Raw genomic sequence first — 16,367 nt, forward strand, 5'->3', positions numbered from 1 at the left:
ACAGTGCAATGACACATGTATGTAGGCTATATATCGGGCCCCAAAATAATAAATACTATGCAGCAGGCTAGCATCAGTTTTTATGGCCTGTTTTGAGGGAGTTCAGGAACCCAAAGATGAAGGATATGGAGGAAGACAATGAAATAGCATTGTTGGTGTTAAGAAGAGGACCTTCTCAAGTGGAAATCAAGTACAAAAATGCAATTAAAAAAAAAAAAAAAAAAAGCACCTTTTGGGCTTCCACTGGAAAACCTACCAATTAACAACTACCCAACTACCACTACAGTCTTTCTGTTAGACCTCTAACTATCTATGTTTTTAAACTTAACAAGTGCTGAATTGTGTATCTCTTCACAAAAGTATGACCAGTAATGATAGTCTGATTAGTACATCATGTTCAAGGCAAGAAACCTCTTCCATGACTACATACTATAAGCTAAATTTTGTTAATTCCCTTATCTTTGACAACATAGACAGTGGGATCAAGTTTACTTTCAGCCAGTTTGCTGATGACATCAAACTGAATGTTGCAGGTGAAATGAGGAAGGGATGCCATACAGATTGACGTGGACAAGCTTGAACAGTGGACCCATGAGAACCTAATGAGTTTCAATTGTGCCAAGCACAAGGCGTTGCTCTTGGGTTGAGGAAATCCTAGATATGTGTACAGACTGAGAGAAAAATTCATTGGGAGCAGTCCTGCAGAGAAGGACTTGGGGGCTCTGGTGCACAAAAAGCTGGACATGAGCCAGCAGTGTGCACTTGCAGCCCAGATGTCCAATAATACCCTGAGCTGCATTAAAAGAGAGTTGGCCAACAGGGAGAGAAAGGTGATCTTTTACTCTGCCCTCATCAGGCCCCATCTGAAATAAATGGGTCCAGATCTTGAGCCCTTAGTAGAGAAGTGACACAGAGCTGTTGGAGCAGGTCTAGAAGAGGGCCACAAAGATGATCAGAGGGCTGGAGCACCTTTCCATGAGGAAAGGTTGAGGGAGTTGGGCTTATTTAGCTTGGAGAAGAAAATGCTCTACGGAGACCTCACTGCAGCCTTCCAGTACTCTAGAGAAGCTGATAAACAGGAGCTGGACCAACTTTTTACACAGACCAACAGCGACAGGACAGGTGGCTTTAAACTAGAAAAGTTGTATTAGATGTTAGGGAGAAAATTTTCACGGAGAGGGTGGTAGTTGATGGAACGGACTGCCCAAAAAAGCTGTGGCTGCCCCATCCCTGGAGTTGTCCAAGGCCAGGCTGGTGGGGCATTGGGGAGCCTGATCTAGTGGGTTTCATCTCTGTCCACAGCAAGTGGGTTGGAACTGGGTGGACTTTAAGGTCCCTTCCAAATCAAGCTATTCTGTGATTTCCCACCAAAAACCAAACCAAACCAAACCAAAACATAAAAAACTTAAACCTAGGATAGAAAACACATTATGCATGCTTCTTTCTGGCTCAGACTCTGTGACAACACCATACCCAACCGTAACACTCCGAATTCTTACTATTTTTGTGATTGGTTAAGAGAGGACTTGCAGCAAACTGTTAACTATTGAAACAGGACTGTAAGAATCTTGTGAAGGCCCCACAACAAAAGCCTACACTGTAACACCCTTCTGAAAAGTTGCATAACAGACACATGTGCGCAAGCTGTGGAGAAATCAAGAGTTAGCTGCCTTGCTGAAGGAGGTCTTGGGTCCCCCCTCCAACCACGAACATGATCATCATGCAGAGGGAGAAGCACAGCTGGTACAGCATGCACATGGCACATGATACCAGACACCTTCTGCCTGGCAACAGCTCCTCGCCCAACTGGAAGGGGCCATCATATGGCATAAGAGGCACTGCCAACCCGAAAGCCAGGGGCATATGCCCCACCACATCCTCCACCAGTCCAGAAGAACAAGGAGGAGAACAGACTCAAGGACATCATGGGATCTGCAGTGGTGGCTTGCTTTTCTTTCCTTTCCTCTTTTTTTTTTTTCTTCCTCTCTCTCCTTTTCTTGTCTTTTTCCTCTCTTGCTTGCCTGTCTTTTAATAAATAAAGGCACATTCTTGTTTGATCAACACACTATTTTGAGTGTTAATTTGGATAGGTTGGGATCAACATAATGAACCATAAGCCTCTCTGGCTTGCAACACACACACATACAACTTTACATATCTTATTTATATTTCTAGTAATGGCCACTGTCAAAGCACAAAATCAAGACTGAATTCCGAGTATTTCCAATTTCTACTTTTAAGATCAGAAACAGTGATTTCCCATTGACGCTGACCCTTATCTAAATAAGCATATTAAGAATAAAATGGGCTCCAGAAATGGTCAATATGATGAAAATGGGAAATTTACATTGAAAAATATAGAGTTGATTAAAAAAGAAGAAGAAGAAGAAGAAGAAGAATATATTACATCTTCTTATGCCTTATTACTCACTTTTAATGAGTTAATGTTTGGAAATACAGCAAATGTTGCTTGCAAAGGGTAAGTCCCATCTAGTGCAGTTGCTCTGAGACAAGAGACAACATCCAGAATAACAAAGAGACATTTATTTTCATTCTGAATGGTTTCCCCTGGTAAATCACTATGATTAACATTAGAGGACTTCTTTAGAGAAGGAAGATGTTCTGCATAAGCACTTAATCCTCTATCACTTCCTCCATTTTGACCTTCCTAAATTCTTCTTTCTCCTGTCTTTGCCAAAGTTGCAATAAAAAATAAGAGGAAAAAGGAAAAAAAAAAAAAAAGAAAAAAAAAAAAAGTACAGTAGAGCATGAAGACCAACTCTTACACTCATGCGACAGAAAAAAAAACAAAAGTAGATCATGATCATACTACAAAGAAGTGAGACAGCCAGGTTAAGGCTAAATCAAAGGACACACAAATGTATGTGCCGAGGACATCACATGAAGGAGGATGTGTAGGTAAGAAAGCATTTAAACACTGTGTTAGAAAAATAAATTACACACACAATTACAGAATTGCAGGGGTTGGAAGCGACTTCTGCAGATCATGGAGTCTGACCTGCTGCTAAAGCAGGTTCCCTAGGGTAGGTGGCACAGGAAAGCGTCCAGGTGTGTTCTGATTATCTCCAAAGGAGATTCACAACCAATCTGGGCAGCTGGTTCCAGTGCTCTGTCACCCTCAAGTAAAGGAGTTTTCCTCTCATTCGCATGGAACTTCCTGTGTTTCAGTTTGTGCCCCTTGTCCTGTCTGTGGGCATCATGAAAAAGAGCCTGACCCCCTATTCTCGACTGTCAGACTTTAGATATTTACAAGCATTGATAAGATCCCTTCTCAGACTGCTTTCTGCAGAACAGAAGGCAGAACAGTCCCACATCTCTCAGCCTTCCTTCATCCTGCCCCAGGCCCTTCATCATCACTGCGGCACTCGCTGGCCTGTCTAAAAGTTCCTTCCCGTCTTCACCTGGTAGACCAGAGCTGGGCACAGACCTCACGAACGAAGCACATGACGCTGATGCGGCTGGATGTCGAACCACATGCCCCCCCAGTTCTGCAGTTCATAGCAAGACAGAGGTCTGCGACAGGGACCTTTTTCACCACACGCTGCCACCACTTCGGCTTTTCCGAAGCACGGCTTTCTCACCCCGTTTGGTTTTACAATCAAAAAGCGAAACGGTGACGGGTTTGTTTCCACCAAGCGGCACGAAGCAGCCCCGCTCCCACGCGGGCAGGCTGCTCGCGTTACAAACAGCGGCGCACCAGACATCCCCGCCGCTCCCTACCTGGTAGCGGCCGCTGAGCAGCTGGCTGCGGGACGGCGTGCACAGCGGCTGCGTGTAGTAGCGCTCCAGCCGCACGCCGCCCGCCCCCAGCGCGTCCAGCCGCGGCGTCCGGATGGCCGAGCCGTGCCAGCCCACGTCGCCCCAGCCCAGGTCGTCGGCCAGCACCAGCACCAGGTGCGGGGGGGACCGCGCCGCCGCCGGCCGCGGCAGGCACCACAGCAGGCACCACAGCACGCACAACCGCTCCATCCCCGGCCGGCAACCAGGAACTGAACCGCCGGCGAGCCGCCCCGTTCGTACCCGGGGCCCGCCTCGGGGATGGGCCACGGCCGGGGGTGGGAGCGCCCGCTACGGGGAGCGCTGTGCGGGCGGGGGGGTTCTGTCGCTTCTGCCCGCGGACGCCAGGCCGAGGCAGGTGACTGGGTTCTCCCAACACGGTGTGCCGTGCAAGTTACGAAGGTTGGGCCCCGCCACCCCGTGCGATAGCTCTGGGGGTGACGGTGCCTGAGCCGGGGGTCGGCTGGCTGTGTGCGATGGCAAGCGCCAGCAGGACAAAGTGCGCGGCCTGCCTGGAGCCCTGCTCTGCTGCCGCTGGCAACCCTTCTCCTGCCCATTCCTGCTCCGAAGCCGTGAGCGGCAACGGGTTTTGTGCTTCGTTTGGCTCATGTGGCCGAGAGGCCTGGTCCTGGCTCTGCTTCTGAAATTTCCCTTGTGGCAGTTACAGTGTAGGAAGGAAGTGAAGCAACCCAGAAGCAGAACTAACAGCTGTGTCAGCAGAGCTGTTTCTTCAAACTACTCTATCTTCTAAGGCAATATTGTAAATGACCATTAGCCTAACACTCAGACTGGGAAAGAACAGCAGGAGCTGTCAGCTGAATTTTGTACATCCATGGTCCACAAAAATATCTCTGTATTGAGTTAAAAAGCAACCATATGTTTCATATTTACCTGGAATGGTACGTACATACATTCCCAAAATTATGCAGCCGTTTGGTTTCTGTCAGTTTATAAAAGGCCAATGAGTACACCAAACTCCTATCTACTTTCTTTTTTCTTCATAAATCTCTGTGGAAAGCAGGTTCCTGTTCCTCTGAATGAAGTCTAGTGGATAAGCCTATGAAATAAGCAGATATTATAGAAATCCCAAAGGATTCCCTGCTAACTTGAAAACAACTGCACTGACAGGCATGTTTTTCTACAATGATCAATAATAAACTGATTTATATTCCAGAGAGAAGTTCATTTAGCCTTAATTTTTTAACTCTTAAACATACACAGTATCATCTCAGTGATTCCCAGATGTATTTTTCAGACCATTAGTAGTTCTGATACCCGTCTAAACAAGTGATACTCTTTTCCCAGCTTCTAGGTATTTCTCCAGACTTTCTGATGGAAGCAGTGGAATGTGTCACAGAGGCATTCCAAAGAAAATGATAGAAGGAGAGACTGGAACTTCACTCAGTACACAAGAGATGAAAATCCATAGTGAAAGAAAGCAGAGAAGCAGGTAAGGACAGTACTAGTAAGAAGATTATGACAGGTTATGCAAAGTGCCCAGGAAATCCAAGCAAGAAGAATCTGATATGAAGAAACAGAAAGAAAACAGAATATGAGAGGAAAGAAATGCATTAAAAGAAAAATATGATTTTGCTGTTAATTTTTTCTCTCATAAAAGATAGTGACAAATAAATGAATATCATTAAGGTAACTTGACATTGGTTCTGTTGTACCTGGATCTGTAAGTTCCATTTCTTTACAGTTATTATTGCTGTCTTTATATAATCTTATTCTGCATATCATACCATGTTTATTTTTTCCCTGGGTGAATTTCTGGAACTGAACTCTGATGTATGGAAGGTTCTGGAAGAGGGGTGTCTGTATGTTTTGTTCACCTCAGCTTTAGGACTAGGGTGAAAAGTAAGGAAATTGCAGAATTAAGATAACCAAATTTTTTGTTGCTGTTGGAAAGAGGCTTATTAGCCCCAATTCAAAATACGACACTGATACTGGAACAAGAAGCAGTAAGACTTTCCTAGAGTAACTGAACTTCCCTGAAGTAAATTCCAGAATTCCTGACAAAGCTGATATGTGACTATGAGTTATATTTCATTCGTTCAGATTTTGTTCATACTGTTTCTAAGTCTGGAATGTCTAACTTGCCTTATTTTTAGTCCAGATCCTATTAGTAGTCACAGTTGTCTCACCAAAAAAATTGTATTTTTTGCTAATTCATATGTCTCCATTCTAGTTAAAATCCCATTCAAATGTCATCACATTCTTACAGAAATTATTCTTGATCATTCAAAATAACTTTGAAAACCCACAGTGTTTGTGAAACAGAGATATGTTTTCAGAGGTAAGATGTTGTTCAAGCTGAATTCATCTCCCCTTGTAGAGAGTTGTCAAGATTTTTTTTCTGTTGTCCTGCTAAACCAGGATGATATGTAAACTGGTTGCCTGATCTGCAAGAGCTGAAGTATTTTAAACTACCTGAAACACACACAGCAGGTACTGTGCAGTCACAGTCTGAACATTGCTATCTTTTTTTTTTCCCCCTGTTTTTCTTGGTGCTAAGCTTATTACTATCTTGAGAACTAGGACCATGTGCATCTAATGAAGTTCAACAAAACAAAGTGCAAGATGTGTACAGACTGAGAGAACTCACTGAGCGCAGTCCTGCTAAGAAAGACTTGAAGATCCTGACTGATAAAAAACGTATGAAATAATTCTGCTGCAAGAGTGCCCTTGCAGCCCGGAAGGCTGTGTTGCATCAAAACAGGGTGGCCAGCAGGGAGAGAGAGGGGATTGTTCCTCTTTCCTCTGCCCTTGTGAGACCCCACCTTCATTACTGCATCCAGGCCTGGGCCCCCAGCGTAAGAATCAGAGTCACAGAATTGTAGGGGTCGAAAGGGACCTCTAGAAATCATTGAGTGTAACACCAAAGAAAGATATGGCACTGTTGGAGGGGATCCAGATGAAGGCCACAAAGGTGATTGAAGGGCTGGAGCACCTCTCCTATGAAGGAAGGCAGCAGGAGCTGGGCTTGTTCAACCCAGAGAGGGTTTTGGGGAGACTTCACTACAGCTTTCCAGTAACTAAAGGAAGCTTATAAGCAGGAGAGAAACAGGTCTTTTACATCGAGATTTAGATTAGATATTAGGAGGAAATTCTCTACTCACAGGTTAGTGAGACACTGGTACAAGCTGCCCAGAGAAGCTGTGGGTGGATCCATAGAGACGTTTAAAGCCAAGGTTGGATGTGGCCCTGGGCCCTGATCTAATGGCAATCCCTCCCATGGCAGGGGATTGGAAATGAATCTTCCAACACAAGCCACTCTATGATTGTTACTATTTTAGTAATTTGGATTCCCAAACAGACAATATAATATATGTCAGAGAGTATTCTCTTGAATCAAAGAAAAAATCCTGGAAATGACCTGTGTGCAGTCCCCTTAGTTTTAATCAATTCGTTTTTCCCTGCAAGCCTTGATCTTTGGAGATGGGTGAGCATTCTTTTCTTGTTTGTCCCTTTGGCCACTTCACCCTTGTATCACCTTTCTACATGCTAATCTTTCCGAATGTAACAGAGCAGTAATAAAGCAGCTAGGCAAACTAGAAAGCCCCTCCAGACAGCACTTATAACACTTAGACATGTTTGCTTAAAACTACTTGAGATACCTCTACTGTGGATTACACTGTAAAATAGAAAGCAAGGTCATTCTTTAGACAGAAAGGAGTGCAGCAGTCTCTCAGACACACTTTTTGTCTTATTTGCGGCTAGTGATGATCATGGTTTTACAAGATGATTTTAGTCTTACAAGTCAGCAGCAGTAAAGAGACTTAATTTTGTTTTGCTTTGTCTATATGCAGCATTCTGCAATTTTTGTCTGCTTCCCTATATCTTGAAACTAAATTAAATTTAACTGGACAAGGCTCAAGCTTGGTGAGACCCAAGAACAATAGCTGTTCCTGAACAGCCCACATCAGAATTTGGGTTTCTTCTCTAGTCAAGATTTGAAACTGAAAATTAGTGTAAGTAATTTACATGACAGTTAATCTAAATTAAAGCACCTTCTTGAATGCCTTACTGAATAAAGATAAAATTTTTCAGCAGTCCAGTGTTATGACTATCTATAAAATGAGACAATATAATGTATATGAGGAGAAGTTAGTTGCTGGGAGGTTACAGCTGGAAATGTACTATAAGTCCATGAGAAGTAGAGTTTCTGAGCTCAGTTTGGAATTGAAGGAACTGTATCTGTGATTGATCATCTTTTGCTCAGGTTACAGAAAGTCTGCACCTTCTGCCATCAGACTGATGTGGTTGACCTGTTAACGAATAGCACATTTTTTCTTCCAAACTGGAAAGAGTTACAAGCCTGATTTTTAACTTCCAGTTAGAAATGTGGATGGAATAAGTGAAGCAGCATTCTGTATAACAGAGCTACTTAGGAGAATACATGTGACAGCCTGCCTCAGAATTACTGTTATTGTACAATCCCAGGCATCAAGTCTGGTGAATTTGCATATTCACTGTTTGCATATTAAAATTCAAAACCATGTTCCTAAGAATTGTTCTCTCTTCCTTCACATTTTAAATAGAACACTATGACACTGTGCTGCATTTTAGCTTTCTTAAATTTTCACAGAAACACTGTGGCTAAATGCCTTTTTAAAAACAATGTCGCCTTTACAAAAAGTATCACCTTTGATAGGTTCAACGAAGCAGAATCACTTACAAAAGCAAAATAGAAGATTATTTCAGAATGGATTTTTCACCCAAGGCAGTACTACATGTAAACTTCTAAATCTTTTCTCTTGATCTTCTTTGATAAAAAAAAATTTGGAACAGCACAGTGTAATGTCAGTGTGGAATAAATCTTTTAATAGGTGTAAACGTTCACTGCTCATACTGTGTTTCTCCTCGTATATTCTATTTATACATTTCCTTCTTTGAGACAGATTTAGATAAAGTAATTGGGGAAAAAAATCATTTTGAGTATTACTTATAGTCACATGAACTTCAAAAATGTTTGTGTGTAGCCTAAAAATGAGTGCTAGAGATCATGTGACATTTTAATTCAAAATAACTGATGAGCACATTATGGAATTCAGAAATGTGTTTTAATAATTCAGTGTATTCCCACTATTTACATTATCCCAATCCTACTTATTTGGCTTATCAAATATAAGAACCTCACCTCCTGTGGATTACAATTTTTTCACTGTCAGTACTTCTGTCTAACAACATATGGTTCTAATTACTGCTTAGTCTACAATTAACAGGAAAAGGAGGGACAGAAGATCTTCAGTGGCATGCCTGACTACACATTCAGACCAGTGAGTACTTGAGACAGGATTTTAACTTCCTTTCAGAGACTGAGCAATAACATGTACATGTTATCTACCAGCTAATCTGTATGAAATAATGATGAACATTTCCTGTAACTGTTGCATTAAGAAGATTTTGATCATTTCTGCCAGAGTGATACATTGAGGGGGGGGAAATAAAAAAGCAATTCAGTTTGCCTTTAATACTGTCTTTATTACTTTGTAATGATTTATGGGATAGATTTCCATTCTTTAGAGAGCATTTCTGTGCAGAACAGTGATATTATTTTATTGGTAAGTTTGTTAACTCATAACCAGTTATAAGGATAAGCTACTTTACCCCAAGGACAGGCAAAGGAGGAACTATGAGTTTCCAGTTGAAGGAAGAATTTGCTATTAGTCAATACTAAGAGCAACTTCTTCCTCTACCTGAATTCAGATCTGCCAGCCAGCATCTGAGCAAGGTGAATCATACCCAGCCACTTTCTGCTGTCAGCTGTTACTGAGAATAGTGAAAACATACTGGTCCATCAGCTGTGCTCGGATCTCTGAAATGAACAGCACATACAAGGAAGCAAGGGGGCAATGCCATCAAATTTCTCAGTGAAGAATGGCAATGAGATTCTTACATTCAGTAATTAAGAAACCTGAGTAGTTTAATTCTCTTAATTGCATGATATAAAAAGAACTGCACAATATACTGCACCATTTCCTGTGTTCTCATCTGTGTTTATATTTTGGGACTTTGACCCTTTCTCTGAAGGCGTGTTCTTGTTGGCTCAGTCAGCACCAGTGGCTCTTGTATAATAGTTGCTGAATAATTTTTTCCTAGAAGTTCAACTTCCAACTTCTGTCCAACTTTGCTGAGCTCTATGGGAACATATGCAAAAGCCAGACTCTGCTTAGCACTATAGCTGAAACTTCCAGATGTGGTGTTGCCAATAACCTGGGGGAAAAAAAAAATCCTTAATGCATATATTCAACATCCATGGAGTTTGTTTGTTGGTTGGATTTTTGTTTGTTTGTTTTTTAAGATATACACCGCAGATACTAATTTTCGATTGTATATTTCATATGCAAAGTAAATTTCAAGTGCATCGTGCTGTTCATAACATTATCTGTGAATGGCATCACCTTAAGCTGGTAACTTTTTGCTCCCTGAAAAAGAGTTTATTCCTGTTGCTTTCAGTTCAGTTTTTACCAGGAACAAACACTACACACACACGTAGATACACAATTTTTATATGTATATATATAATTGATACACAATGATTTAATTGCTACTAAGTATTTCAATACATAATCTGAGCTGAAGTGTGAATGCCTAAGCTTCACTGTTGTTTATTTTTCTTTTAAGCAAGTAACAGAAATTATCTTAGAACAATGATGAACTTGCAAAATGACTTAGTGGTTAACTCAATAAATGGATGACTATACTTCAGTCTTTTCTATTCCTGTTTCTGTGACAGTACTCCATACATAAACAATGCTGCTTCCTACCTGAAGGTTAGAAAATGGCATCATGGCTTACAATTCTTCTGTGCCAGCAGAACAAATATATTATATTCACACTTGAAACATGAAGTTAGGTACTGTTTGTGAATTAACTTTAGCTTCTTGTAACATGATTTATTGTCATTACCTTGCCATTATGCCACACACTTTCATTTCCCTCAGGATCAACATCATCTGTTTCCAAGGTGAGATATACTAGTCGTCGTTTGAGTCCCTTTTCTTTAATTTGCTTCAGTGTTTTCTTTCCTGTAAAGTCTGCTGGCTGAGAAAATAGAAGATAATATGATATTCAGGTTACTCAGTTTCTACAAGAAGCGATAAAAACATTTATATTTTTTTATTGGTTTTCCTAGCACTTAAGTATTCTGTATGAAATACAGATTAAATCAGTTTGTTGACAGACATTATACTTTGTATCTCAATGTTTTTATATTTGTACATTTCATCTTGGTAATTTTATTCAGCATATTAATTTTACTAGATCCCAGTCTTTCAGTGTCTGTAATTCCAACATATGTGTACGAATGCATATAGCAAGCTGGATGTTACAGGACCATCTGCCCGGTTAAAACTGTGAGTCAGACAGTTAAGTTTCATTCCTGTTTCAATTTAAAAAAATGGTAATACGAATCCCTAAAGTTCTGGCCTCCCTCTGTAGACACACATCCTTTTTGATGGCATCAGCAACTACTACTGTTACCTGTTACAATTCCATTTTGATGCCTCCATGCCAGGGTGCAAATCTGGCAGATTACTCCATATTCTTGTTTTAACTTACATATGAGTGAAAAACTCATATCTACCATTTTAAGAGATAACAAAGCATGTTAGCTACAGAATAACGCTGCCACTTGGAGTTTCCTTTTCAGCTTGCCTCGTAAAATACATGCAGATCTTCACCTTTTTAGAAGCAGACTGCATAAATGCATGGCAAGTACTGAGGGAGCCATCTGTAAATCTCTGAATAATAAAGGATATGTAAGTATATATTGTATGCAGCTATGTTGAGCTGGCTGAGATAGCTTGATTCCATGGCCAGGATAGCTGATAACAGCTTATTTTGCCTACAATTAGCTGTAACCCTGACTTTTCTCATACAACTGTTTAAGTCTTAGATGTAAATCAGACAGCTTCCTTGCTTGATTAGCTGGGAATTAATTGGAAAGACAAGCCATAGAAAGAGCTGTTAGAGACTTCGTGCTGCTGGACAGAATGTCTCAAGTGTCAAGAGGGCACTTTTCAACACTGCTGATAGCCTGGCTGAAATGTGTCTACATCAATGTACATAGCATGGGAAACAAGCAAGAGTTGGAAGCCACAGCCTAATTAGAAAACTATGACCTAATTGCAATCACAGAAAGATGGTGGGATGATTCACATCCCACAGTGCACAGAAGGCTGGAAACTTTTCAGAAGAGAGAGGCAGAGAAGGAGGGACAGGGAAATTGCTCTCTATGTAATGAGGAGGGTAGAGTGCAGTGAGCTGTGTCTGAGAAACAGCCATGATCAGTTTGAGAGATTGTGGGTGAAAATTAGGGACTGGACTAATAAAGGATATCTGATGTCAGGATCTGGTACAGGCCACTTGACCAGGGGGAGCATATTGACGAGGCCTTCTTGCTTCAACTACAAGAAGTATTGCACTCATAGGTTCTCATCTTGGTGGGGGATTTTAAACTACTGGGATGTCTTTGAAGGCAACATGACAAACTCTGTTGAGGATAACATCCTGGTCAGGTACTGGACAGATCAGCCAGGGGGTGAAGCATTACTGGACCAGGTGCTCACCAACACAGAGGAGCTTATTGAAGAGATTAATATTGGAGGTACTTTGGGCTGCATGCCCTGGTAGAGTTTGTGATCTTGAGGGAGACAACCCTAGCAGAAAGTAAAGTCAGGATCCTGAGCTCTAGGAGAACAAACCTCAGGCTGTTTAAGGAATTACTAGATGAGGTTCCCTGGGAAGCTATCCTTAGGGACAAAGGAGTGGAGCAGAGCTGGCAGCTCTTGAAGGATGCCCTTCTGAGAGCACAAGAGTCTCTGTCCCTGAGTACAGCAAAACAAGCAGAGGAGGCAGGAAGCCATCAGGGCTGAGCAAGGACCTGCTGTTCAAACTGAGAGATAAGAAGGACACATGCAAGCAGCAGAAGCAGGGATGGGTGGCCTGAGAAGGATACAAGGTTGCTGTCTGGACATGCAGAAATGGTATCAGAAAAGTCAAGGCATAGATGTAATTGCACTTGATTAGGGATGTGAAAAATAATAAGGGATTCTACAGGTACACTAAACAAGCAAAGGAGAGTGTACTGCCTCTGATAAATGAGAAGGGAAAACTAGCTTCAACAAAAAAAGGATGAAAGGTGAAGTACACAACAAGTTTTTTGTCTCAGTCTTTACTGGCAGTCAGGCTTTTTGTGCCTCTCACATCTCTGAACCTCTAACCCCTTAACCTCTAGATGAATGCTGTGGGAGCACACTTCAGTTTTAAGAAAAGAGCAAATCCTAGACTGCCTCACAAAATGGAATGTATGTAGGTCTATGGGGCCTGATGACTTGCATCCCAGGGTCCTGAATAAATTGGCTGATGTAGTTGCCAAATCACTCTCCATCATGTTTGAAAAGTCATGGCTGTCAGGTTAAGTCTCCAGTGGCTGGAGAAAGGAAACATCACTCCTGGTTTTAAGAAAGGGAGAAAGACCCAGGGAACTACAGGCTAGTAAGCCTTACCTCTGTATCTTGAAAGATCATGGAATGAGTCCTCCTGGAAACTTTAAGGCACATATGAGACAAGATGTGATCCAAGAGAGCCAGCAAGGCTTCACCAAGGGCCAATCATGCCTGTCCAGTCTAGTAACCTTGTACAATGAAGTGATGGCACCAATGGACAAAGGAAGGGGAGCTGATGTCATCTACCAGGATTTGTGCAAGACTTTTGATGTGGTCCCACATCCTTATATTTAAATTGGAGAGATAAGTGATCAAAGGATGGACTACTTTGTAGATAAATAACTTGTTGAAAAGCTACAGCCAGAAGGTCTCAGTCAATTATTCTATGTCGAGGTGGAGGCCAGTCATGAGTGATGTCCCCCACGGGCTTGTCTTAGAATGGATGCTCTTTAGCATCTTTATCAATGACATAGATGATGGGTTTGGATGCCTCCTCAGCAAGTTTGTGGATGACACCAAACTGACTGATGCATTTGATATGACAGAAGGAAGGAATACCATCTAAAGGATACTGGATAAGCTTGAGAAGTTGGCCCCCATGAACCAGATGAGGTTCAACAGAGCCAAAAGCAATGTTTTGCAATTGCATCAGGACTATCCCAGACTAGAAGAAACTGAAAGCAAGACTTGAGAGTTCTGACAGATGAAAAGCTTGGCATGAACCAGCAGTGGTGCCTGCAGTCCAGAAGGCCAACAGTATCCTGGGCTGCATCAAAGGAAGGGTGGCCAGCACGGAAAACTGTTGCTTCCAGTATTTAAAGGAAGCTTATAAACAGGAGTGAAATCAAATTTTTAAACAAGTAGACAGTGACAAAACAAGGGAGAATGGCTTTAAACTAAAAAAGGGGAGAGTTAGATTAGACGTCAGGGAAAATTTTCACTCAGAGTGTGGTGAGGCAGTGAAAGCCATTTTAAGACATACGGTCCTAGGTCACTGTGACAATTCTTGTGCATCTGAAGCAGAATTTCTAGTCATTTGATGAGTGCTAAAGAGAAAAGGAATGAAATAATGTTGAAAATGTCAATATACTATTTCTGGTACTGTTCTTTAATTTCTGTAAAGAATTATAGCACATAGACCCTAGCAGTTATTTGAAATACTCTTGTATATGTAATTGAGTGCTCTGCATATAGAGCGACATTCGAAATGCCAAGTTCTGAAGTTCTGCTCCTTGTGAGTCAGCACTGAATCATTATTTTGTAGTAATACTAGCCAGGATTACAAGCAAAATGTATTGTACTCAGAATACATTACTGCACAACATGTTCTTATTTCTGAACGTCTTATTCAGGTTCACATACGTCTATCTGTAGGCTTAGAAGAAACTACTAAAGCACTGATGACTTTTGAAAGATTGGATTGTGCAAGCAATGGAGAAAAGCAGTGGATGTCAAGAACTGGCTAAGGATCAGTTAGTCTAAAAATCAGTGTGGACCAATTGAGGATAAAGGCAGATGTTATACATAAGCATCATGAACTTTCCACTTTGAAGTGCAGCATGAAATACTGTCCAGATCAGACAAAGGACTGGAAGAACTGATTTTAGAACTCTCAGGATGCTGCTAGAAAAGCATAAAGCAATGACCTCAAATCACACAATAGCTAGCAAATGAGTGGTTCTTCGTCACTCTTCACAGAATTGCTTTTGTGTTACCTAGGAATATTTGTAAAAGGAATCATCTACAACTAGAAACACAAATAAGATAGTATACTTGAGCACATTACACAGAGTAAAACACTTTGCACGAGACAAATATCTGGGAAGCAGACATTCTACAGGTGAGCTTAATACTGAATCAACTTCTCCCCCACCCCCAACATGCCAATGTAGCATACGGTATTTTGTGAAGAAAAGTCTCAGGGAATGTAATTGCTGGAACTAAACACAAGAACTCAAACAAAATGGCATGTGCCCTAGGCTTCCAATTGCTGACCAAGAAGTTAGGTCTCCCCTCAGTCTTACCTCAATTTACCAACACAATATGGATGTTTCTGATTAAGACACCTTAACTTGACACTACGGATGTCTTTAAATTCCTATATGTAGGTCTTTTAGCAAATTCTGAGCGGTAACAGGCAGTACTCTCTCCAAACTAGTTTCCAGCAGTACTCTTTTACTGTGCCCACTCCCTTCACTGAGTCACCCTCAATTTTCCAGAAAAAAAACAATTGTTGCCTATGACTTTGGGAAAGCATTATCACACTGCACTGACACAGCTAGTGCTGTACAGCAGAGGTTTTTTTTTGTTTTTTGTTTTTTTAAATGGAGTATTCAGATACATGTGAGTGCATAAATAGAGAAGTGAAAGCCCTTAAAACATGTATCATTTTCATTGGTGTGTGTGTCTGTTTGTGTATTATTGTTTTTTTAAATTCAAAATTTTCAGTGAATTATTACCCCTGTAAGTTTGTTTTTTTTTACAAATGGGTGAACAGTTCCATAAAAGTGAATGCATCAATCACAATGAGAACCTTGAGTAAGACCTGGGAGCACATAATACCACTCTAATGGGTCACTTCAAGATTAGCTGTATAGATGGTTGTTAATTCCTGTTAATCTACTAATTACTGTAACCTTAAGGTTGACGGCAGAAAAACCCTTGACTTCCATGGAAACCAGTACGGAAATATCCAAGCAGTTTGCAGGTTCTTTAATCTACACAGTTCCGGATTGTTCTTTGCCTGTTCTTTATGAATAGAAAATTAAATTCTTGCCAAATTAATTTCACCGGCACCAGACCTTCAGCCACCTGGAATATATCGCTATATTTTGTACGCTAACTGGAGATGGATTTGGCAACTTTTCTACAATGGATTAGTTGTTTGCTGATTTATATTCCTTAATGGTTAATTTTTTCTTTTTTTAATTATTAGAATTCTGGCCTGGAAAAAAAACCTAAAGGTAACCTAGAATTCAAACTCTGCAAAATACACACAAATATACACATATATGCACGCATACATGCCGCATTCAAGAATGAATATATGTATCACAGAATCACAGAATTGCAGGGGTTGGAAGAGCCCTCCCGAGATCATCAAGTCTGCGAAAG

General features: G+C 41.2%; 2 protein-coding genes across 2 annotated transcripts in view; both read right to left on the reverse strand.

Annotated features, from left to right (window-relative positions):
* The window catches only part of ARSB (arylsulfatase B), a 66,604-nt gene extending 62,614 nt beyond the window's left edge, over positions 1 to 3,990 (reverse strand). The window contains exon 1 of the mRNA XM_042875519.1: positions 3,742 to 3,990. Coding sequence (XP_042731453.1) covers positions 3,742 to 3,990 — 249 coding nt within the window. The remainder of the gene's footprint in view (positions 1 to 3,741) is intronic.
* A 5,274-nt stretch (positions 3,991 to 9,264) lies between these two features.
* DMGDH (dimethylglycine dehydrogenase) overlaps positions 9,265 to 16,367 on the reverse strand; it is a 50,250-nt gene continuing 43,147 nt past the window's right edge. The window contains exons 15-16 of the mRNA XM_042875322.1: positions 10,714 to 10,848; positions 9,265 to 10,017 (exon numbers count right to left, since the gene is read on the reverse strand). Coding sequence (XP_042731256.1) covers positions 9,802 to 10,017; positions 10,714 to 10,848 — 351 coding nt within the window. The 3' untranslated portion in view covers positions 9,265 to 9,801. The remainder of the gene's footprint in view (positions 10,018 to 10,713; positions 10,849 to 16,367) is intronic.

This window comes from Lagopus leucura, unplaced genomic scaffold (genome assembly GCF_019238085.1).
Source record: "Lagopus leucura isolate 7727_CA_CO unplaced genomic scaffold, USGS_WTPT01 Super-Scaffold_100014, whole genome shotgun sequence".
Lineage (NCBI taxonomy): Eukaryota > Metazoa > Chordata > Aves > Galliformes > Phasianidae > Lagopus > Lagopus leucura.